The 23219-nt window shown below is 48.5% G+C and overlaps 1 protein-coding gene across 1 annotated transcript in view; it reads right to left on the minus strand.

Annotated features, from left to right (window-relative positions):
- The window catches only part of LOC143829962 (methanethiol oxidase-like), a 34752-nt gene extending 22461 nt beyond the window's left edge, over nucleotides 1–12291 (minus strand). Inside the window, exons 1-2 of the mRNA XM_077321658.1 lie at nucleotides 12165–12291; nucleotides 3607–3672 (exon numbers count right to left, since the gene is read on the minus strand). Of these exons, the coding sequence (XP_077177773.1) occupies nucleotides 3607–3672; nucleotides 12165–12237 (139 nt within the window). The 5' untranslated portion in view covers nucleotides 12238–12291. The remainder of the gene's footprint in view (nucleotides 1–3606; nucleotides 3673–12164) is intronic.
- Between the last annotated feature and the right edge of the window lie 10928 nt (nucleotides 12292–23219).

Here is a 23219-nt window from a genome sequence, read left to right on the forward strand (position 1 = left end):
TAAGTTTTCATGTGCATACATACTTCTTCATATAAGTATGTGTGCAAATTGTTTATATCTTGAATAAAACTGAGTTGGTCTTAATGTGGACCCTGGACTCAAACTTTGTTCTGCTGCTTCAGACCAACATGGCGCCCCAGTTGAATGCTACTTATCCCAAGAGGTGAGCAGTGACTCATGAAAACTCCTCCCTGGCCACAAATGTTGTTGGTCTTCAAGGGCCCATCTCTTGCCCTTGTCTACTGCTACAGATAGACTAACATGGCCACACATCTTGAGTTGGTGTGGTGTAGTGGTTAAGAGCAGTGACTTCTAATCTAGCAAGTCAGGTTTGGCTTCAGCTCCAAGTTATTGAAAGAGACCAAGATCCCTTGAACGCCTCACACAAACCTGCACAGCTTCTTGGCTTGCCCTGGAAGACATGCGGCTAAGAGTGACCTCACTCTGAGGCAGTTAAAGGGATGCATCCCTTTGGTAGTGTAGTGCAGGGGTAGTCAACCTGTGGTCCTCCAGATGTTCATGGACTACAATTCAGCTCATGGGAATTGTGGTCCATGAACATCTGGAGCACCACAGGTTGACTACCCCTGGTGTAGTGTGTAATGTAGTGTGAATCCAAGGCAGTTAGGTAGACTGATCCCTTTAATTGCCTCGGAGCCAGTTCACTTGCAGGCCTGGATCAAAGAAGGCATTTGCCAGCCCTAGCTGAACTGAGGCAGTATGGAGCTGTCAGCTCCCACAGCCCTGGCTGAGCCTGGACTGGCTCTGTCACTTGAAGCTCCATAAATCAAAGTGCAAGTAACAGGAGCTCACTCCACCCAGCTCCCACCCAGCTCCCAAGTCTTCTGTGGCCCAGGGGTTCTTTAACCCTCCAGGCTGCAGAAACTGGCAGGCTCAGCCATGGCAGGCTCACCAAATCAACCAGGTCCTGAGGATTTTGCTTTCTTGGTATTCTTTAAGCCTCGGGGCACCAGAAGCCACCTGCAGGATCTTTAAGGGGATGGGAAAGATCACCCTGCCCCTTGCAGAGAACATCTGCCAGTGGGAGGTTTAATTCCAGGCTCTGCATGAGACTGGGACTGTTTCTGCACTAGCAATATCATTTGAATTTGCATTGTTAAAGGGTCGACTTTTTGATCTGTTTCAGCGCTAAAATTTGCTTATTCAGACGTGGTCCCAAATTTGCCCCTCACCTGCCCTGCAACAAAAAAAATCTGGATTTTGACTTTTGAAGTAGAATCTAACAGGGTCTGATTCAGGCCTGCGCAATGCAGAAATGCATGCCATTGGGTTTTTCCCTTTCCTCATCACCATCCTTTCCCTTGTGGAAATGGGCTACATTATCCCATTCCCCATCCCTTTTAGGGTTACTGCTGTACTCAAATCTAACCATCCTTCTTGGGAGTTCCCCTTCCCGGATTGGAGGACTGTTTGCTGGTCCTTAATAAGCCTTGAGAGGAATTTTTTAAAAAGGCCCCTTTTGCTTCCCGATCTTAACTGGTGCACGACAGACAGCTCTTTTCAAATTGCTGGGAAGATCTGTCGTTATTTTGACCCATAACAAAGTTAGGGCTTCCCTTTTAAGGCGAGCTTGCAGCCTGGGAACAAGGAAGCCTTTGAACTGAAGCCTTGGCTAATCAAGGTTTCTCTACCAGGGAGGCTGAGCGGCAAGTTCGGAACAGGCAGAGATCTGCATGCTTCCTCATGCCAATTTTTCAAATATTGAGGTTATATCCACTCTAGGATATCGCGGGGGGAAGGTAGGGTCATTCCGGATCAATCCTGCTTGTTGCAGAGGGAAAATTTAAATTGGACCACATCAAAATGGAAATTGCATTCAGGGAAGATGGCAGGGACTGAATCGACCTGGGATTGGAATAAAAGCCCCACGCAGTTTCAGCCTAGGTGTCTCTCCTGAGTTCATGCCTAAAAGATCAAAGGCCACTCCAGTGTGAACCAATACTCCCCCCTGTAGTTCCAGCCCTAGATTAGGCCGAATAGATCATAGTTCTTTGTCTCTGTCTATTACGTTTCCTGCATCATTCTTTGAGATTTCTGTTATGAATCATAGAATCATAGAATCATAGAGTTGGAAGGGGCCACACAGGCCATCTAGTCCAACCTCCTGCTCAATGCAGGATCAGCCCTAAGCATCCTAAAGCATCCAAGAAAAGTGGGTATCCAACCTTTGCTTGAAGACTGCCAGTGAGGGGGAGCTCACCACCTCCCTAGGCAGCCTATTCCACTGCTGAACTACTCTGACTGTGAAAACTTTTTTCCTGATATCTAGCCTATGTTGTACTTGGTTTAAACCCATTACTGCGTGTCCTCTCCTCTGCAGCCAACAGAAACAGCATCCTGCCCTCCTCCAAGTGACAACCTTTCAAATACTTAAAGAGGGCTATCATGTCCCCTCTCAACCTCCTTTTCTCCAGGCTGAACATTCCCAAGTCCCTCAACCTATCTTCATAGGGCCCCAGATGCATTGTGGATACCTTCAATAAAGACTTTAGTTTCTTTTCTACTCCTGGGAGTCGTGTTGGACTTAGTCAAAAGAGGGGTCTCGTCTATGCAACAGAATCCTAGATTCCTGACAAGCAGGATGTCTACGACTCAGCATTCAGGGCACTGGAGGGGATTCTTTGAAAAACACCAGGAAGTTCCAAATTGAACGATGCTAGACACACAAATGCTGCTGAATCACACACACTACAGATCTTGGATATTCAAACACTGGCAAGAAACCAAAGCGCCAGGAATTCTGACCTCAGGATCCTTATTCATGAGATAGCAGGCTCAACAAATGATTCTAGGACTCTTTGATGTTCCCTCGAACCCCAGGCAGGTGACAAACGAAACTGCTTTATTGGACTATTGCCCTTTTTTTCCTTGAGATGAGAAGGTAGAAAGTTCCCAGGGGAGCTTCTGCCAAAGAAAAACTTCCCCGAACGACTGCATTATGGGAAGAAAGGCACTCTCTAGAACAGAGGTCCCAACCTGGTGCCCATGGGCGCCATGACACCCACCAGCACCTTTCTTTGTCTATGTCAGGTGTTTCTAGAAAGTGTGTGGAGCCAAATATGGGATTTGCTCAACAAAAATTCAGCTGTGCAGATTTTTTAGAATGTAGTTTTGGCTGCAGCCATCCCTACAGTGTGATTAAAGGCAACATGCAGCAATCATTTTGTAGCCAGCTCCAACTCCTGCGTCAGCCATTTTGTGGCCGGCTCCAACTCCTGCATCAGCCATTTTGTGGCTGGCTCCAACTCCTGTGTCAGCCATTTTGTGGCCGGCTCCAACTCCTGCGTCAGCCATTTTGTGGCCGGCTCCAACTCCTGTGTCAGCCATTTTGTGGCCGGCTCCAACTCCTGCGTCAGCCATTTTGTGGCCGGCTCCACCTCCTGCGTCAGCCATTTTGTGTCTGGCTCTGCCTCCTGCGGCAACCATTTTGTGGCTGCCCCACCACACTGTGTCAGATTTTCAAAGGCCCCTGCAGCTTCAAAAAGATTGAGGACCCCCTTCTCTAGAAAGACATTTCAGCTGTTGCTCAAACAAACTTGGTGGTTGTGCAGCTCCCAGGGAGTCTTTGCTTCCGAACGGGCTTACCTCTCATGGCATCCAGAGGGGTTGCATACCCAGGCCCGGATCCACATCCACAGTCCCCAGAGCCATCTAAAGAAGGGAGGAGGGAAAGAGAGAGAGAGAGAGAAACTCATTTTACTTCCAAAAGAGAAAATAATATCACTAAGAAAATAAGTTGTGCCCTCCCAATCCATCCCCCAAACCACAGGTTTGTCGCCCTGTGGCACCTGAACTGGTCCTAAACAAGTGAACATCGCCTCGACCATAGCCAGGATCTTTTTAGCCTGGCACGAGCCCCCTGGAGAGATCAGGGCCCTGATCCGCAGAGCCTGCAAGACAGAGCTCTTCCGCCAGGCTTACGGTTGAGGCCAGTTGAGAAATGCTAAAACAACTGATCAGGCTTCCATCCCCCCCCCCTCTCTCCTTCCTGTTCCCACAGCCTCCTTATTCTGTAATATGAATAGGCAAGAAGAAGAAGAAGAAGAAGAAGAAGAAGAAGAAGAAGAAGAAGAAGAAGAGGTTGTTATACTCCACTTTTCACGGCACAAAGGAGTCTCAAAGCAGTTGACAATTACCTTCTCTTCTTCTCCCCACAGTAGAAACCCTGTGAGACAACCAGCTTAGTGTAGTGGTTAGGAGTGCAGACTTCTATTCTGGCGAGCCGGGTTTGATTCCCCGCTCCCCAACATGTAGCCAAGCTGGGTGACCTTGGGCTCGCCACAGCACTGATAAAGCTGTTCTGACCGGGCAGTGATATCAGGGCTCTCTCAGCCTCACCCACCCCACAGGGAGTCTGTTGTGGGGAAAGGGAAGGGAAGGTGACTATAAACCACTTCAAGAAACCTTTGGGTAGAAAAAAGTGGCATATAACAACCAACTCTTCTTCTTTTTCTCTCTCAGCCTCACCTCCCTCACTGGGTGTCTGTCGTGAGGAGAGGAAAGGGAAGGCGATTATAAGCTGCTTTGAGACTCCTTCAGGTAGAGGAAAGTGGCATATAAGAGCCAACCCTTCTTCTTCTAGGTGGGACTCAGAGAGCTTGAGACAGGACTGCTCTGTGAGAACAGCACTATCAGGGATGTGACTAGCCCAAGGTCACCCAGCTGGCTGCACATGGAAGAGCGGGAAATCAAACCCGGTTCGCCAGACTAAAGGCCACCTCTCTTAGCTACTAAACCAAGCTGGCTTCTTCAGATGCAGAGACCACACTTCATTCGCAAACACACAAGACTTTCCAACATCAGAATATGCTGGCATCTTCCAGAGGTGTCTGCCCAGCCCAAGGAAGTTCTTATATTATTAACCAATGCCTGATTTGTCTCACTCCCTTTTATGCTCAATCAAGAAAGGTACTCAAGTCGTTCATTTATGCTCCATCCTCTTTCAGGAGCGAGCTTGACACACCCAGCCTCTTGTGTCAATGCAAATCTGGCTCACTTCCACTTAATTAAAGTATGTTAATCACATTGCCTCGCCCTGGCCCTTTGTGCTCATGCAGATTTGGCTCACAAGCACCTAATCAAGGTATTTTTCCCACATTTCCCAGCCAAAGTTTGACAGGAGTTTACTTTAAACCAGCCGGTGAGATTCAAAAGTTTGTATTTTGGACCAATCACGTTGCTAGGAAGGTGGGTTACCATGTCCAGGTAGGGGCCTCTTCCCCGTAGAAAGACCATCTCAGGTCAGTGAAAAAGTGTGCCAGGTTGGCCATGATTTTTCTTGTTCATTAGCCGTCTCCTCATACAGCAATTTGGACTCTCCAGACCTCAAGCTCAGCCTTTCAGGTTGTCTGTCCCTTCTGTAAACTCTTTCCACCCTCCTGAAAAGTGGGATGGGCAACCTATAAATCTAACTTATAAATCAATAAATTCCCAGCCCCAGGGAAGCACGCCTAGCCTCGGCCAGGGCCAGGGCCTTTTCGGTGCTGGCCCCTACCTGGTGGATTGATATCCCAGGTAAGCTGCAGGCCCTGCGGGAGCTTCCGGCATTCCACACGCCCTGCAAAATGGAGCTCTTCCGCCAGTTCTATGCTTGAAGCCAGGGTAGCGAGGAAAATTGGTGGGGCTCCCCTGGAGTTAGGTGGCAGTTAGTCCTTTAGAATCACAGAATCACAGAGTTGGAAGGGGCCACACAGGCCATCTAGTCCAGCCCCCTGCTCAACGCAGGATCAGCCCAAAGCATCCAAGAAAAGTGTGTATCCAACCTTTGCTTGAAGACGGCCAGTGAGGGGGAGCTCACCACCTCCTTAGGCAGCCTATTCCACTGCTGAACTAGACTCCTAGAATCCTAGAGTGGGAAGGGGCCACAGAGGCCATCTAGTCCAACCCCCTGCTCAATGCAGGATCAGCCCAGAGCATCCTAAAGCAGGATGTTATTTGTTATTTAGGCCCCTCATTCCGCTCCTCCAGAGTTTGGGTAGGGGGTTGGGGAGTTTTTGAAATACCATGTTTGTAAGCCGCAGGGCCTGCAAAAAGGAGCTCTTCCGCCAGGCATTTGGTTGAGACCAGGCATAACCAACAGCCACTGAAGGCCCCCTGCCCCCCCCCCTCCTTCTCAGAATTCCACCTGAATATTCTGGACCTGTTTGCACTGTTGCATTGTTTATATTTTTTATACTGTTATATTGTTATATTAGTTATTAATATTATTGTACGATTATTCATAAGAGCCTCTTGTGGCGCAGAGTGGTAAGGCAGCAGAAATACAGTCTGAAAGCTCTGCCCATGAGGCTGGGAGTTCAATCCCAGCAGCCGGCTCAAGGTTGACTCAGCCTTCCATCCTTCCGAGGTCGGTAAAATGAGTACCCAGCTTGCTGGGGGGTAAAACGGTAATGACTGGGGAAGGCACTGGCAAACCACCACCCCGTATTGAGTCTGCCATGAAAATGCTGGAGGGTGTCACTCCAAGGGTCAGACATGACTCAGTGCTTGCACAGGGGATACCTTTACCTTTACATGTCATTTAGGGTTGCAGGTCACCTGGGATTACATCCGGTTGACAGAGACCACTTGCCCTAGAGCAGGAGCGGCCAAATTGCGATTCTCCAGATGTCTATGGACTACCATTCTCATGAGCTCCTGCCAGCATGCAGGGACTCATGGGAATGGTAGTCCATGGACATCTCAAGAGCCACAGTTTGGCCACGCCTTCCCTAGAGACAATGATGGCTTTGGAGAGAGATGACTACGGCATTATACTTAGGGCAGTCCCTGCCCTCCGTAAATCTCACCCACCTCCAGCTCCACCCCCAGAATATCTCGGTATTTCCTAGCCGGAAGCTGGCAACTCTATGGATTGCCCCTGTTGTGACAAATTGGCTGAACAATTAAGTGTTCCTACCACTTCTGAAGAGCCTCTTGTGGCGCAGAGTGGTAAGGCAGCCGTCTGAAAGCTTTGCCCATGAGGTTGGGAGTTCAATCCCAGCAGCCGGTTCAAGGTCGACTCAGCCTTCCATCCTTCCGTGGTCGGTAAAATGAGGACCCAGCTTGCTGGGGAGTCAACGGTCATGACTGGGGAAGGCACTGGCAAACCACCCCGTATTGAGTCTGCCATGAAAACGCTAGAGGGCGTCACCCCAAGGGTCAGACATGACTCGGTGCTTGCACAGGGGATACCTTTACCTTTTTACGGTTATTCATATGTTATAGACTGTTTCATGTACTGTTCTTATGCTCCATGTAAACCGCCCTGAGCCTCCGGGTAGAGCATTAAATAAACAAACAAATGTTGTTTAAGCTCTGTTATGATTTTGTTTTCTGCTTTTAATGGGGTTTTATTGGGGGGGTTATTGAATATTTTGTATTTTGTATTTTTGTAACCCACCACGAGCTGGTCTTGGGAGTGGCGGAGAATAAATTGAATAATCGTAATCGTAATAGTAAACTTGTGTTTAATTTGTTTACTGCCTTATCCTTGTTGGCTCCGGGCACCGAACAACATTTAAAACAGTACATAATAAGTAGTAAATCAAAGCCTTTATGAAATCCATCTCCTGTTATTTATATCTCTGTGGGAACTGCCCAGAATTTAGATGGTTTTTCAAACAGAGAGGCCTCAGCCATGGCAGAACAGCTTGGTTTAGCTGGCCCTCTGGAATTGCTTAAAAACCAGGAGGGCCTTGGTCTCTTCAAGGAGAGGATTCCGCCATGAAGAAGAAGAAGAAGAAGAAGAAGAAGAAGAAGAAGAAGAAGAAGAAGAAGAAGAAGAAGAAGAAGAGTTGGTTCTTATATGCCGCTTTTCTCTCCCCGAAGGAGTCTCAAAGTGGCTTATAGTCGCCTTCCCTTTCCTCTCCCCACAACAGACACCCTGTGAGGTGGGTGAGGCTGAGAGAGCCCTAAGATTCCTGCTTGGTCAGAACAGTTTTATCAGTACCGTGGCGATCCCAAGGTCACCCAGCTGGCTGCGTGGAGGAGCACAGAATCAAACCCGGCATGCCAGATTAGAAGTCCACACTCCTAACCACTACACCAAACATGTTTTTATAAGTGTGACCCCTTGATTGGGTGTAAACCTGAGGTTACTTATGGGATTTCTTTTCACATACCCAGTATGGGTTCTTTACCTTGTTTTAAATCACTCTCTCCCGCTCTCTTCTTTTGTACTTTTATTTTGGGGCACCACTACAAAGATCCATCCTGGAATAAACAGGCACGGTCTGGGGTCCTTTTTCAAGCTAATTTCCCCCTCTCTGGGTCCAGGACAGAGAGGAACAGAGCACGGTGTAGTGGTTAAGAGCAGCATCTTCTAATCTGACAACCCAGGCTTGATTCCCTGGCCCATCTGGCTCATAGGAATTGTAGTCCATGAACATCTGGAGGAACATCTGACTACCCCTGTTTTAGATCACCTGTAAATCATAGAATCATAGAATCATAGAGTTGGAAGGGGCCATACAGGCCATCTAGTCCAACCCCCTGCTTAACGCAGGATCAGCCCTAAGCATCCTAAAGCATCCAAGAAAAGTGTGTATCCAACCTTTGCTTGAAGACTGCCAGTGAGGGGGAGCTCACCACCTCCTTAGGCAGCCTATTCCACTGCTGAACTACTCTGACTGTGAAAATTTTTTTCCTGATATCTAGCCTATATCGTTGTACTTGAAGTTTAAACCCATTACTGCGTGTCCTCTCCTCTGCAGCTAGCAGAAACAGCATCCTGCCCTCCTCCAAGTGACAACCTTTCAAATACTTAAAGAGGGCTGTCATGTCCCCTCTCAACCTCCTTTTCTCCAGGCTGAACATTCCCAAGTCCCTCAACCTAGCTTCATAGGGCTTGGTCCCTTGGCCCCAAATGTGTGTTGAAAGATTCTGAAGATCTGATATGGGGAGAATACGAACCCGTGACCCAGCTTCCTTGAGGCATCATTCAGTTATTGATTACAGGAAATTCTCTCCCATCAAAATGATAACCAGGCTTTCAAGATCTGACCCGTTCCAGCCAGACTGGGCCATACAGCTCAAAGCAAAAGACTACAGAGGTCATTTGTTCTTTCTGCCAATACAGTGGACTGATGTTTTTTAGATTATTTAAAATTTTATAACTGTTTATAAATCTATGATTTTTTAAAATGTTGTAAGCCACCCCCGAGCCAGCAATGCGAGGAGGGGAGGGATATAAATCTAAAATGAAATAATTTTTTTTTTAAAATTGCCTGCTTCTTCATAGCAGGATTTCTTTAATGTTCTCTTATCTAAGTGCTAACCAAGGTTAACTCTGCTTAGGTTCTGAGATCAGGCCATCCAGGTCAACCTGGTGACTACCCATTCATTAATTCATAGCAAAATACATGCCAGGTAGGAACACCCATCTCTGCCCACCTGTACGGCACGTTCCCGGACACCTTCCCATGTGTTGTGATGCTAAATGCCATGAACACAAAGGAAGACCTGGCCAGCAACCTCATCTAACCTTTGAAGAGCAGCAGAAAGAATGGTCCTATTTGCATTTCAAGAGATTTCACCTGGCCGGCCTCTCATTCGCCTGGCGTTTCCTCTACGGATTATCGGCTTATGCCAAATAGGGAACCAGTTTGGCCAGATCCTTCAGACTCTTTTAGATCACCTGTAAATGTGTGTTGAAAGATTCTGAAGATCTGATATGGGGAGAATACGAACCCGTGACCCAGCTTCCTTGAGGCATCATTCAGCTATTGATTACAGGAAATGGGCCTCCCCAGATTGAGCCAGGACATCTCATAATTGAGGGCATTGCCCTTTTCCAGTTGCCAAAGTGGCTATTATAAGATGATAAGAACATCGAAAGAGCCCTGTCGGGTCAGGTCAGTGGTCCATCTATTCCAGCCTCCTGTCTCACACAGTGGCCAAGCAGTTCCTCTGGGAGGGCCAACAACAAGGCATAGAGGCCAAGGCCTTCATAAGGACATCAGAAGAGCTTTGCTGGGTCAGACCAGTGAGGGTCCACCTACTCCAGCACCCTGTCTCATACAGTGCCCAACTAGTTCCTCTGGAGGTCCAACCACAAGGCAAAGAGACTGAGGCCTTCTGTTGATGTATTCTCCATGTTGACTTCACCATGGATAGTAGCCATTAAAAGCAGCCTGCCTGGTGCTGCAGCCCCCATGGCTTCTCTCCCAGCATGCTCAGTTTGGGCTGCTCCCCCCCCATTAAGTGGCACCCAAGGCACATGCCCGGGTCACCCTACCCTAGTTTTGCTAACAGCTACCAATCTGAGTAAACAAAGGTCTGGTTCAATGTACGAGGGTCTGATTCAACCCCAAACTCCTTAGTCAGATATTTTCCTTCACTGATTCAGCATTCAGGTTGATATGCTAATATCTTGTTGGTTTTTCTGAAGAGGAGGAGGAGGAGGAGAAGAAGAAGAAGAAGAAGAAGAAGAAGAAGAAGAAGAAGAAGAAGAAGAAGAAGAAGAAGAAGAAGAGTTGGTTCTTAGATGCCGCTTTTCTCTACCCGAAGGAGGCTCAAAGTGGCTTCCAGTTGCCTTCCCTTTCCTCTCCCCACAACAGACACCCTGTGAGGCGGATGAGGCTTAGAGAGCTCAGATATTACTGAAGAAGATGAAGTTGGTTTTTATACTTCACTTTTTACTTCCAGATCAGGTCTCCAAGCGGCTTCCATTCGACTTCTCACAACGGTCACCCAATGAGGTAGGTAAGGCTGAGAGAGCTCTGAGAGAAATGATTTTTGAGAACTGCAACAGGACTGTGTTTGAGTTCGAGTCTCAAAGCAGGTAACAATCGCCTTCCCTTTCCTCTCCCCACAGCAGGCACCCTGTAAGGTAGGTGGGGCTGAGAGAGTCCTGATATAATTGCTCTATGAGAACATCATTATCAGGGCTATGATGAGCCCAAGTCCATCCAGCTGGCTGCACATGGTGGAGCAGGGAATCAAACCCAGCTCTCCAGGTTAGAAGGCACCACTCTTAACCACCACACCAAGCTGGCTGCCGGGTCAGTTCTTAAAATTTTAGTCTTATTCCACTCAGAGCAAACGTATGTCCTCAAGCTCTGAGTGTTTCATGGTGCTATAAATGAACACAACACAGGATTCAGGGGACAGGTTTACTACCCAGGACTGTACTGGAATTTCGCTCCGGGTAGTGAAAAAAAACCCAAAGATGACACAAGTTGGTTTTTCCCATAACGGTGCTTGAGGCCTTGCTAATACAACAAACCATTTTGTTAACTTCTAATTCAGCAATCAGGGGATCACTAAAGCAACAATGAATCTGTCAGTTTTTGAGATGCCATAAAATCCTTTCTGTCTCTGTGCTAAAACAGGGATTGCAAGACTCATTCTAAAGGCACAAATCCCTTGCTAGAAATGTTTAGGAACACAAACAGAAGAAGAAGCAGAGTTGGTTCTTATATTAGTGAAGAAGAAGAGTTGGTTCTTATATGCCGCTTTTCTCTACCCGAAGGAGTCTCAAAGCGGCTTCCAATCGCCTTCCCTTTCCTCTCCCCACAACAGACACCCTGTGAGGTGGGTGAGGCTGAGAGAGCCCTGAGATTACTGAAGAAGAAGAAGAAGAGTTGGTTCTTAGATGCCGCTTTTCTCTACCCGAAGGAGTCTCAAAGCGGCTTCCAATCGCCTTCCCTTTCCTCTCCCCACAACAGACACCCTGTGAGGTGGGTGAGGCTGAGAGAGCCCTGATATTAGTGAAGAAGAAGAGTTGGTTCTTATATGCTGCTTTTCTCTCCCCGAAGGAGTCTCAAAGCAGCTTAGAATCACCTTCCCTTTCCTCTCCCCACAGCGGACACCCTGTGAGGGAGGTGAGTCTGAGAGAGCCCTAGTATTCCTGTTCAGTCAAAACAGTCAGTGCCGTGGCAAGCCCAAGGTCACCCAGCTGGTTGCATGTGGGGGAGTGCAGAATCGAACCCGGCTCACCGGATTAGAAGTCCTCACTCCTAGCGATTCTCACCATACTCACCCGTACCTGCCTCACAAGGTGCCCCATGTGGGGAGAGGAACAGAAGGCAATTAAGTACTTTGAGACCCCTTAAGGGAAGAAGAAGCAGGGTATAAAACCCAACTCGTCTTCTTTTCCAGCAGAGTATGAAGGTTCGGGCCAGCCTCAGTCACTCTCCGTTGTAAGATGGACCCTTTCTTACCTTTACTTGACATCTGTGGGCCCAATAACTTGATTGTCTCAACATCCTTCAGTGTATGCTGATGCTGAGACATGTCTGCAGTCCAGGCTTCTCCGTTTGGCTGTCAAAAGATTCCCGTTGTCATCCGCGTGTATCCACAGGGATCTTATATACATAATGACGTGGGAGGGAACCAGGGAGGAGGTGTGGTTCCTATTTTTAAAAACCTGCTGAGGCTCTGAAGGAAAGAACCAACACCAAAAATCCCAGAGGGCGGATCCCTTCCGTCCACCCCCAGGGAGCAGAGGTTGGTGCCCACACGCCCTCCTGCGACAGAAGACTTTGAGGAGATAAAAGCCAGGTTTGCTTTCCGCCCGGTCGAGCTTTTTTGGCCCTCTTTAAGACACCAAGAAATGGTGCTTTGGTACGGATGTCGTTGCAGAGGTGAAATAGTTGGAAGCCTGCACAGAGCTAGGGTTGCCAATTTCCAGGTGAGGGCTGGAGATCTCCCAGAATTACCACTGGTCTCCAAATGAGAGAAAAAATCATGTATTTGTTATTTATTGAAATTGTTTATTCCATTTATTGGCTGCTTTAGAGGGTAGGCAGCACGGAATTGTACCCCACTGAGGCCCCTTATGCAAACTTAAATGGACTCTGGGGAATGGTAGAGGACAGGAAGGCCTGGAGGATCATTGTCCATGGGGTCGCGATGGGTCGGACATGACTTCGCACATAACAACAAACAACAACGAGGCCCCTTCCCTCCCTAAACATTCCTTTCCCGGGCTCCATCCTCAAATCTCCGGGTATTTCTGAACCTGGAGCTGGCAACCATATCCAGGCCAATTCTCAGCACAACTGCTGGTTCTGTTTGGAGCAAGTCCATCTTGTACTAGTTGGAACTAGCAGAGCAAATCCTCTGGAAGGATTTAACCATGTTTTGTCTGGGGATGTATGCAGATTCGTGTGGGGCCTGTTTGGGAATGTACCGTATTTGCCGGCGTACAAGGCGACTGGGCGTATAAGACGACCCCCCAACATTTCAACTCAAAATATTGAGTGAGCCCAGTGGGGGGGGAGCCGCTCGCCGCCTGCCGCTCGCCGCTCGCTGCCCGCCGCTCGCCGCCGCCGCTCGCCGCTCGCTGCTCGCCGCCCGCCGCCCGCCGCTCGCCGCCCGCGGCGCTGCTCACCCAGTGGGGGGGAGCCGCTTGCCGCCGCTCGCCGCTCCCCGCCGCCGCTCCCCGCCCGCCGCCCGCCGGCGCAGCTCACCCAGTGGGGGGAGCCGCTCGCCGCCGCTCGCCGCTCGCCGCTCGCCGCTCGCCGCCGCTCCCCGCCGCTTGCTGCTCGCCAGAAGAGCACCCGGCGTATAAGACGGCCCCCCCACTTGGAGGCATGTTTTTCAGAGGAAAAAAGCCGTCTTATACGCCAGCAAATACGGTACTTGTTTGCACTATCAACCCGATGTCAATGCAGCTTGCAACCAGATTTCACGGGGTCCATTGCATATTCCACTTGCAAACAACCCTATGGTATGCTTCAAATGAACTGAATTCCCGATTCGGTATATCGATTCGAGTTTGGCAGATTTGGGAAACTCCAGCAGTTTCAACTGAATCAGTCCCCAGACAGCTGATCCTGCTGTGGAAAGAAACCTCACTGGCTGCAGGCATGTGAGCCATAGGGAAGGGCAGTATAAAAATCTAAATAATAAATAAATAAATAACCACCCCCTCACAGCCTGACAAACAGCTGATCCTCAAGATAAAACCCTCTTCGGGTATCAGCTGTTTGCCAACTTGGGATCAGCTGTTTGCCTATCTAGGTCCCATTGAACAATTCCAACCAGTCCTTCCCACACAGTCCGGGCTGTGTGGGAAGGGTAGCAGACAGGCATGGAGGTCTACTGAGCCAACCCCAGCTGGATCAGGGAGGGCAGGCAGAGGGCTGGTAGCTCTGCACCGCTCCCCTGACCAATCCCAGCCTGCAGTTGGCCCCAGCAGGGTCGGGGTGGGAAGGTGCAGGGTTGACATCAGCTCCACACACCCTGTTCCCAGCCTATAGCCTGCTCCAGCAACCATTTAGCGGGTTCTTTAAATGGCTCCCCAGCAGACCCCCTCAGGATCAGTTGCTTGGTGAGTCTTTCTCAGTCGGCCAAATCAGCCAAATCAAACCCGAATCACTTCAAGTCTTCTCTGACTCAGCTTGGATCAGCTCCAAAAATACTCTAATCAGCATTATCTGAGACAGATCACCCATCCCTAGTTAAAAATATTGGGCAGGGATCTCTGAGGGAATGCCAAAGAAAACAGAAAAGTCTTCACTCCTTAGCAGAAGATGGCAATAGAAGGGGACAGTTGACTCTGGGCTGATCCTGCGTAGAGCAGGGGGTTGGACTAGATGGCCTGTATGGCCCCTTCCAACTCTAGGATTCTATGATTCTCTCTCGGGAGAGAGGTCCAGAGTTTTCAGGTCACAACTGAGAAGGCCCTCTTCTGAGTTGCCACCTAACTAATCTCAGAAGGTGGGGGAACCAAAGCAGGGCTGTCATTGTCCTCTGAACCCTTTCAATTTTGTCCGTTTTCTTCTTGAAGGAACATAAGTTTGTGACCATTGGGGGGGGGGAGCACATAAAATGTATCATGATTGTCAACACTTTCAGGTTTACTTTCTGTCAGAAATGCACAGATTCCCCGGGTTTTGCCCTCAACAGCTAAGTAAAAAACTCATTATGGGCTCATGAAATTTTGTTGATGGGCAGTTCCCCTTCCATGATTGGCAGTTCCCCTTCTAGATGTGAGGGAAACCATAGAATTGAGAAATCCAGGTTGAGAAATCCCTGAAGATGTGTATGTTGGTACCTGTCCTGAGCCTACGTGGAAGGAAGGGCTATAAATAGGATAATGAATAAATAAATGTGTAGGGGAGGAGCCAGAGAGGCTAGGGTTAATAAAAGAAGGCATCGTCCCATGTAACCACCACCACAAGTCATTCGGGAGTGGCGTTATAGAAGTAGAAATATAAATAAAATTAAAATAAAGTGCCCAATTCTTCATTTTGGCAGGAGGAAAGGAAACGAGAAAATATAGGGCCATTCCGCACCTGGATCTATGTAGCAAATTGGTTGCGGAACGAAAAAACGCCATTTTAAATAGTGGAATTCGTCGTTATGCATACCTGCCTTTGTAGTGGAATCCAGTTGCGTTTCTATCGTTTCCCACAGGGTTCCGGTCTCGGCAAAAATCGCTAGAAAGGAAGCGCTATTGCTGAGCTGTGTCCCGCCCCTGGCCGTCAAGCAGCCAATGGGCGGCCATTATCATGCTCCTGAAAAGTCCCCTTCCCTTTAAGGAAGGTATTAAAAAAAAAACACGCACACGTTGCAACGAATCTGTGTTGATTCGTTGCAAGGGAGAGACCCATCTAGCTAGCAGGTGGTGTTTGAGCTGCCGTTTCAGCATTGCCACACTCCCCCCGAGTGAAAAAAAAATACCACCCCCCCCCCCGCACGGGCACGATTTTCAGCAGAAAACAGAGTGAAAAATAAAGGGAAAATAAACCAGCAAACGGGGCTGTGTGTTGCTTGGTGACTTTAAACAGCTCTGGGGAGGGACTGCAGCCGGGGAAGCCTTGCTGGGTGAACGAAGGCTCGCCGGTGCGTTGATTTCCGCTCGCTCCGGAAAAAAAAATGGCGATTGCTTTGCCAGAAGATCAGAGGAGAGGGGGAGGGACTTTGCAGAAACCGCAACAATGGTAACGCACAGAACTTTCCCGCTAGTGTTGCAGATTGGTTGCAAGAGTGTAGCGCTTTCCGAAGTGTGAATCCACTTTTTCGGATTTCCCTGAAAGCACTACAATGAAGCGCTTTTTGCGGATCGGTTTCAGGAGTGTTGCAGATTGTCAACGACGTTGTGCATGACAGCAAATCAGTAGCGATTTCAATTTGCAACCATTGTGCAATTTTGGACGAGTGCGGAATGGCCCATAGTTTTGAAGGAAGAGTCTCGAAAATCTGACAGAGTGGCTAGTTTTATTTCAAAGATTTTTCCACACAGACACCCCAAAATGACAATGTTTCTCATTGGGACCGCTCTGTTTTCGCAAAGACTTTCTCGCTCTCCCAAAAAGACCATCGCAGGCAATTCCTCCCATCTTCCTCTAAGGGTTCTTTTAATTACGGCTGCCTCTTCCTTGTAACGCGGCAGCCCAAATTCCCAACAGCATCAGGTGACTCTTCCAGTCTCTGGAGCAAAGCCAGGAAAAGGATTCAATTTCTCCTCCGTAATGAATCAACGTGACTCTGCAGATGCTTCCGCCCACGCATGAGATGACTTATTAAAAAACTGGGTTTGTGGGCCAGAGAGTGAAGAGGCATCAGTCCAAAAGCTACATCCAAGTGCATTTTGCTGGAAGTGAGACTTTCTGGATAACTGATGTGTAGCCAGTTTGGTGTAGTGGTTAAGAGCAGCAGACTCTAAACTGAAGATCCAGGTTTGATTCCCCGCTCCTCCTCCACATGCAGCCAGCGGGGTGACCTTGGGCTCACCACGGCACTGATAAAGCTGTTCTCACAGAGCAGTAATATCAGGGCTCTCTCAGCCCCATTTACCTCACAGGGTGTCTGTTGAGGAGAGAGTTCCTTGGGCGGTGAAAAGCAGGGTATAAAAAAACAACTCTTTTTCTTGTTCTTGCAGGACAGCAAAGACTTGCAAAATTGGATAGGGAAGAAATCAGGTTAAATGCATACAATGTACTACTACAATGTAGTAGTAGTAAAGCCTGTTGCATTCTGTAATGCAGTGGGTGCTAGCTCATGATTTGGTGTGGGTTTAGTTACTCACTTGGAAGCTGGCAACCCTAAGAGGAGGTCTCTCTGTGCACGGTAGCCTAAGGTGACCAGATTTTAACAATGGTAAAGCGGGACACCATTGACCGGGGGGTTCTTGATTAAAAATTTGGTCTATATCAGTGGTCCCCAACCTTTTTATGACCGGGGACCACTCACCGGGGACCACTCAACGCCTTTTACTGAGGCCCGTGGGGGGGTAGTTTACTCCTCTACTCTCAACCACTGCCCTAACGCTCTCTGATCGCTATGGTCATGTTTAAACATCCCTTCAAAATAAGATACAGACACGCCACAACAATGAAGTGTGTTGTAAAGGGCTGGGGGGGTGAAGTAAAGGGCCGGGGGGGGAGAAGGCGTCATTCGGGGCCCACCTCCAATTAGTCGAAGGACCACATGTGGTCCGCGGCCCACAGGTTGGAGATCGCTAGTCTATATGGAGCAACAAAAGTTTCCTAGAACGCATACAACGCAAAAATAGTATTGTAATATATATATATATATATATATATATATATATATTTTAATTTCAATATAAGTACAATTTGCCAGGTACCCCCAGATGTCCCTCCAAAAGTGGGACAATCTGGTCACCTTACAGTAGTCTTGACCCTAGTCAGGTTTGTGCACACCTAGGTGGTGTGGAATTCCAGAACATGAACTTACACAATCTGTAACCTTAACTCTGCACTGTCAGGGGTCAGGGTGGCTGGTAAGGGGCCTGTGGAAATAGGTCAGGGGTGCTAGGTGGCTGGCTAGGGGCCTGTGGAGGCATGACACACTTTTGAGGCCCCACTTCCAAACCTCAAGGAATATTTCCAGACCAGGGACAGCCAACTTCCAGGTGGGGCCTGGAGATCTCCTGGAGCTGCTGCTCATGTCCAGACTATAAAGATCAGTTCCCCAGGCAAAAAAAAGGAAAAAAAGGCTGCTTTGTAAGGCAGACAGGGTTGTTGTGCAAAATAAATATTTTAGCCTCCTGCACAGTTTGTTGTGGAGATGAAACACTTGAGGCCTACTGCACAGGGTTGTTGTGCAGATGGAACAGGAGGCAAAAGAATGCGTGCAACAGCATCCAGTTTCATCTGCACAACAGCCCTGTGCAGTAGCCTCAAATATTCAGAGAGTAGAGGAGATGAAACCATTATGGCTTGGCTGTGTCTTCCTCTAGCAGTGAAGCTGGCCATAGCAGTATTTTAAGAGAGAAGGGACTTTTCTGTGGCCTTCCTGTCAGTAAGTGGTTAGGTAGAAGGGGAAAGCTTTCCCCCTCCAAAGGAAAGCACAGACTCCCCTGTGTTGCTCTTGAAATGGCCTCCCTCCCCTCAGTCAGGGGCTGCTCCTTCACAGCAGGCCTGAAGGGAGGGGGGGTGGAATCCTGAGCAAGAGCAGCAATTGGCCCTGAGTGAGGATGATTCCACCAATAGGAGGCTTCGGAACCTTCAGCATCTTGTCAGGATGTACGGTCATGATTTTATGTATCTAGATTATTACTACTAATAATAATAATAATAACTTAATTTTTATAGTCTGCCCTTCCCAGTTGGCTCTGGGCAGGTAACAACAAGTCATAAAGCTGGATTGCTAAAACAGTTATTAAATGTTTTAAATTAAAAGATACTAATTAAAGCATATTATTAAACCACCCCCATTAAACCATATTAAGGGGAGCCCCGTTTCTGTTGGGTGGTTGGTGTTTCCTGGATGGCGCATTATTGTTTTGAGACCAGGGAGGCCAGAGCTTTCTCAGGGTTAATTTCCTAGCCTCAACCGTAGGCCTGGCGGAACAACCCTGTCTCATGGGCCCTCAACAGTAGGCATGGCGGAACAACCCTGTCTCATGGGCCCTCAACCGTAGGCATGGCGGAACAACCCTGTCTCATGGGCCCTCAACCGTAGGCATGGCGGAACAACCCTGTCTCATGGGCCCTCAACCGTAGGCCTGGCGGAACAACCCTGTCTCATGAGCCCTCAACCGTAGGCATGGCGGAACAACCCTGTCTCATGGGCCCTCAACCGTAGGCATGGCGGAACAACCCTGTCTCATGGGCCCTCAACCGTAGGCATGGCGGAACAACCCTGTCTCATGGGCCCTCAACCGTAGGCCTGGCGGAACAACCCTGTCTCATGGGCCCTCAACTGTAGGCCTGGCGGAACAACCCTGTCTCATGGGCCCTCAACTGTAGGCATGGTGGAACAACCCTGTCTCATAGGCCCTCAACTGTAGGCCTGGCGGAACAACCCTGTCTCATGGGCCCTCAACTGTAGGCCTGGCGGAACAACCCTGTCTCATGGGCCCTCTGGAACTGTTGAAGGTCCCAGTGGGACCTCATCTCATCAGGAAGAGTGTTCTACCAGATTGGAGGCCATATTTGTTTCTTTGGGGCCAGGGATCCTGAGCAAGTACTGGTCACTGGATCTTAGTACCCTTTGGGGGAGTCTAGCAGAAGAGGCAGTCATGTAAATACAGGAAGCCCAGACCACTAAGAGCCCTTAAAGGTTAATTCGAAAACCTTGAGCCTGATTCGGTCTCCAAACTGGTTCCAGTGCAACTGGGAGAGCACTGGTGTGTATGGGTTCTCAGTCCTGGTAAGAACTCATGCTTCTGCATTCTGGACCAGCTGGAGCTTCAAGGACAGCCCTGTGAAGAGCAAGTTACAGAAGTCTAGTCTGGAAGTGACCATTGCATGGATCATGGTGGCTAGGTCAGCTGTCCACAAGTACGGTGTAAGTTGTTGCACCATGTGTGAAGATGGTAGAAAGCCTCGTGGGCATCTTTTGTGATCTCCATTATAGCATTTACATCCGAACTTCCCTTGTTGCTCAAGACATCTTATAGTAGAATCGCAGAATCATAGAGTTGGAAAGGATTTCCTCTAGTTCAGCCCCCTGCAGAATGCAGGAAATTCACAACTACAGTTTTTGTGTAAAAGCTAAATATAAGAGAGGTAAAAAGGTAAAGGTATCCCCTGTGCAAGCACCGAGTCATGTCTGACCCTTGGGGTGACGCCCTCCAGCGTTTTCCTGGCAGACTCAATACGGGGTGGTTTGCCAGTGCCTTCCCCAGTCATCACCGTTTACCCCCCAGCAAGCTGGGTACTCATTTTACCGACCTCGGAAGGATGGAAGGCTGAGTCAACCTTGAGCCGGCTGCTGGGATCGAACTCCCAGCCTCATGGGCAGACAGATTCAGACAGCATATCGCTGCCTTACCACTCTGCGCCACAAGAGGCTCTTAAATATAAGAGAACACACCTCAAATCTCTCCTCTACCATAAAGGATCTGGTTGTTCAAACCCTCTGCAAAGCCCTGGCAAACAAGTAGGCCTTTGCAGCACCTCCTGAAGATCTTCAAGGAGGGTGGGGGCTCACCTCAGCCACAAAGCTGGGACCTCAACGGAAAAGCCTCAGGCTCTGGTTGATGTCAGCCAGGCAACCTTCAATAGTGGGAGATAGACAACAGATGGCTTTCCCAATGACCATAGGTGGTGCACAGGGACACATGGAAGGAGATGTCCCCTCAGATATCCTTGCTAGTTCCCAGAAAGATAGCAGAGACCTCTGTCCCTCTGTTGGTCTCTCTCTGACCCATGGAGAACATCCAAGGACACATGAATTCTGTGTATCCCCAACACCTGTTGATGCCCACAGAGGCTTAGTGGAACTGGCTGGGCATCATCACCACCTGTGCCAACACCTCACAAAAACAAGGGATGGTGAAATACTCCCAAATCATATTTGTGAAGCAATACCTGATGCTCATACATTAATGGTGCGGCCTCCAAGGTAATTATGCGGCTGCTCGAACGCGTGGTTATCCAAATGTGTGGGTGGTGGGACCTACAGATCCCAGACAGGGAATTTCTGCTTCCGCTGGGCATTACTCAGTGTGTTCAGTTGCCTCCGGTTTCTGCATTAACACACAATTCAATTCTTCTCAGTGGATTGATTAGCCATTGATTAACTCATTAGCTCAGCTGTCACAGCCTAGAGTAATACTAACTCCAATGTTGGGGTCAGGAAGGACCCCTTAAGGGGGGAAAGGAATTCTAACTGTTCACATCAGTTTTACTCCGTATCTCAGTGTCTTGCCCTACAACAGGGGTGACCAAATTTCGGCCCTCCAAATGTCCATGGACTACAATTACACACTGGCAGGGGCTCATGGTAAGTGTAGTCCATGGACATCTGGAGAGCCAGTGTTTGACCACCATTCAAGGACTGAGGCTATCCTAATGTGGTCATCCATTCTGCCTTATTTTGAGCTAGTTCTATCCCCAAGGAGAATCTTCTCAAGGACAGCACTAGCATTAGAGAACATAGACTGGTCTGATCTTCGGAATTAGAATTGGAATCATAGAATCATAGAGTTGGAAGGGGTCATATAGGCCATCGAGTCCAACCACTTGCTCAATGCAGGATCAACTTCAATCCAAGATAAGTATCTGTCCGGTTACTGCTTGTAGACTGACAGTGAGGGGTGGGGGGAGGGCTCACCACCTCCTTCAGCAGTCGATTCCACTGCTGAACTATTCTGACTGTGAAAAAAAAATCCTGATCTCTAGCCAATATCATTCTCCATGTAGTTAAAACCCATTACCTATCCTCTGCTGCCAACAGGAACTGCTCCATGCCCTCCTCCAAATGACAACCTTTCAGATCCTTCAAGAGAGCCATCCTGTCCCCTCCCAACCTCCTCTTCTCCAGGCTGAACATTCCCAAGCCCCTCAGCCTTTCCTCATAAGGCTTGGCCCCCAACCTCTGTGTCATTCTTGTCGCTCTCCTCTGAACTCTACCACCATGTCCCTGACATTAAAATCCATCATTAAAAAATATTGGCAACTGTTATTTAAAATTCCAGGATGCTTCCCGCCACCTCGTTTCAATTTTTTTAAGCCTAAATCCTGAAGAAGAAGAAGAAGAAGAAGAAGAAGAAGAAGAAGAAGAAGAAGAAGAAGAAGAAGAAGAAGAAGAAGAAGAAGAAGAAGAAGAAGAAGGAGTTGGTTCTTATATGCCGCTTTTCCCTACCCGAAGGAGGCTCAAAGCGGTTTACATTCCTCTCCCCACAACAGACACCCTGCAAGGTGGGTGAGGCTGAGAGAGCCCTGAGAGAACTGAAGAAGAAGAGTTGGTTCTTATATGCCACTTTTCCCTACCCGAAGGAGGCTCAAAGCGGTTTACAGTCTCCTTCCCATTCCTCTCCCCACAACAGACACCCTGCGAGGTGGGTGAGGCTGTGAGAGCCCTGATATCACTGCTCGGTCAGAACTCATCAGTGCTGTGGGGAGCCCAAGGTCACCCAGCTGGTTGCATGTGGGGGAGCGGGGAATCGAACCTGGCATGCCAGATTAGAAGTCTACTCTCCTAACCACTACACCAAACTGGCTCTCTATCTTAAGATATATTCTCAGTGTTATGAATCCTGGTTCCTGGCCCGTGTTTCTTAGCTGTTGTTTACTTGGATTTTAGTAAAGCTTTTGATAAGGTTCCCCATGATGTTCTGATGGATAAGTTGAAGGACTGCAATCTGGATTTTCAGATAATTAGGTGGTTAGGAAATTGGTTAGAAAACCGCACTCAAAGAGTTGTTGTCAATGGTGTTTCATCAGGCTGGAGGGAGGTGAGTAGCGGGGTACCTCAGGGTTCGGTGCTCAGCCCCGTACTTTTTAACATATTTATTAATGATCTAGATAAGGGGGTGGAGGGACTACTCATCAAGTTTGCAGATGACACCAAATTGGGAGGACTGGCAAATACTCCGGAAGATAGAGACAGAGTTCAACGAGATCTGAACACAATGGAAAAATGGGCAAATGAGATGCAATTTAATAAAGATAAATGTAAAGTTCTGCATCTGGGTCAGAAAAATGAAAAGCATGCCTACTGGATGGGGGATACGCTTCTAGGTAACACTGTGTGTGAACGAGACCTTGGGGTACTTGTGGATTGTAAACTAAACATGAGCAGGCAGTGTGATGCAGCGACAGACCAGAATGAATGGGATGAAATAAATTCAAAAGAAATTCCGTCTCAACATCCGGAAGAAGCTCCTGACAGTCAGAGTGGTTCCTCAGTGGAACAGGCTTCCTCGGGAGGTGGCGGGTTCTCCATCTTTGGAGATTTTTAAGCAGAGGCTGGAGAGCCATCTGACAGAGAGGCTGATTCTGTGAAGGCTCAAAGGGGGTGGCAGGTGACAGTGGATGAGCGAGAGGGTTGTGAGTGTCCTGCACAGTGCA

The sequence above is a fragment of the Paroedura picta genome, chromosome 1, assembly GCF_049243985.1.
Source record: "Paroedura picta isolate Pp20150507F chromosome 1, Ppicta_v3.0, whole genome shotgun sequence".
In the NCBI taxonomy this organism is placed as follows: Eukaryota; Metazoa; Chordata; class Lepidosauria; order Squamata; family Gekkonidae; genus Paroedura; species Paroedura picta.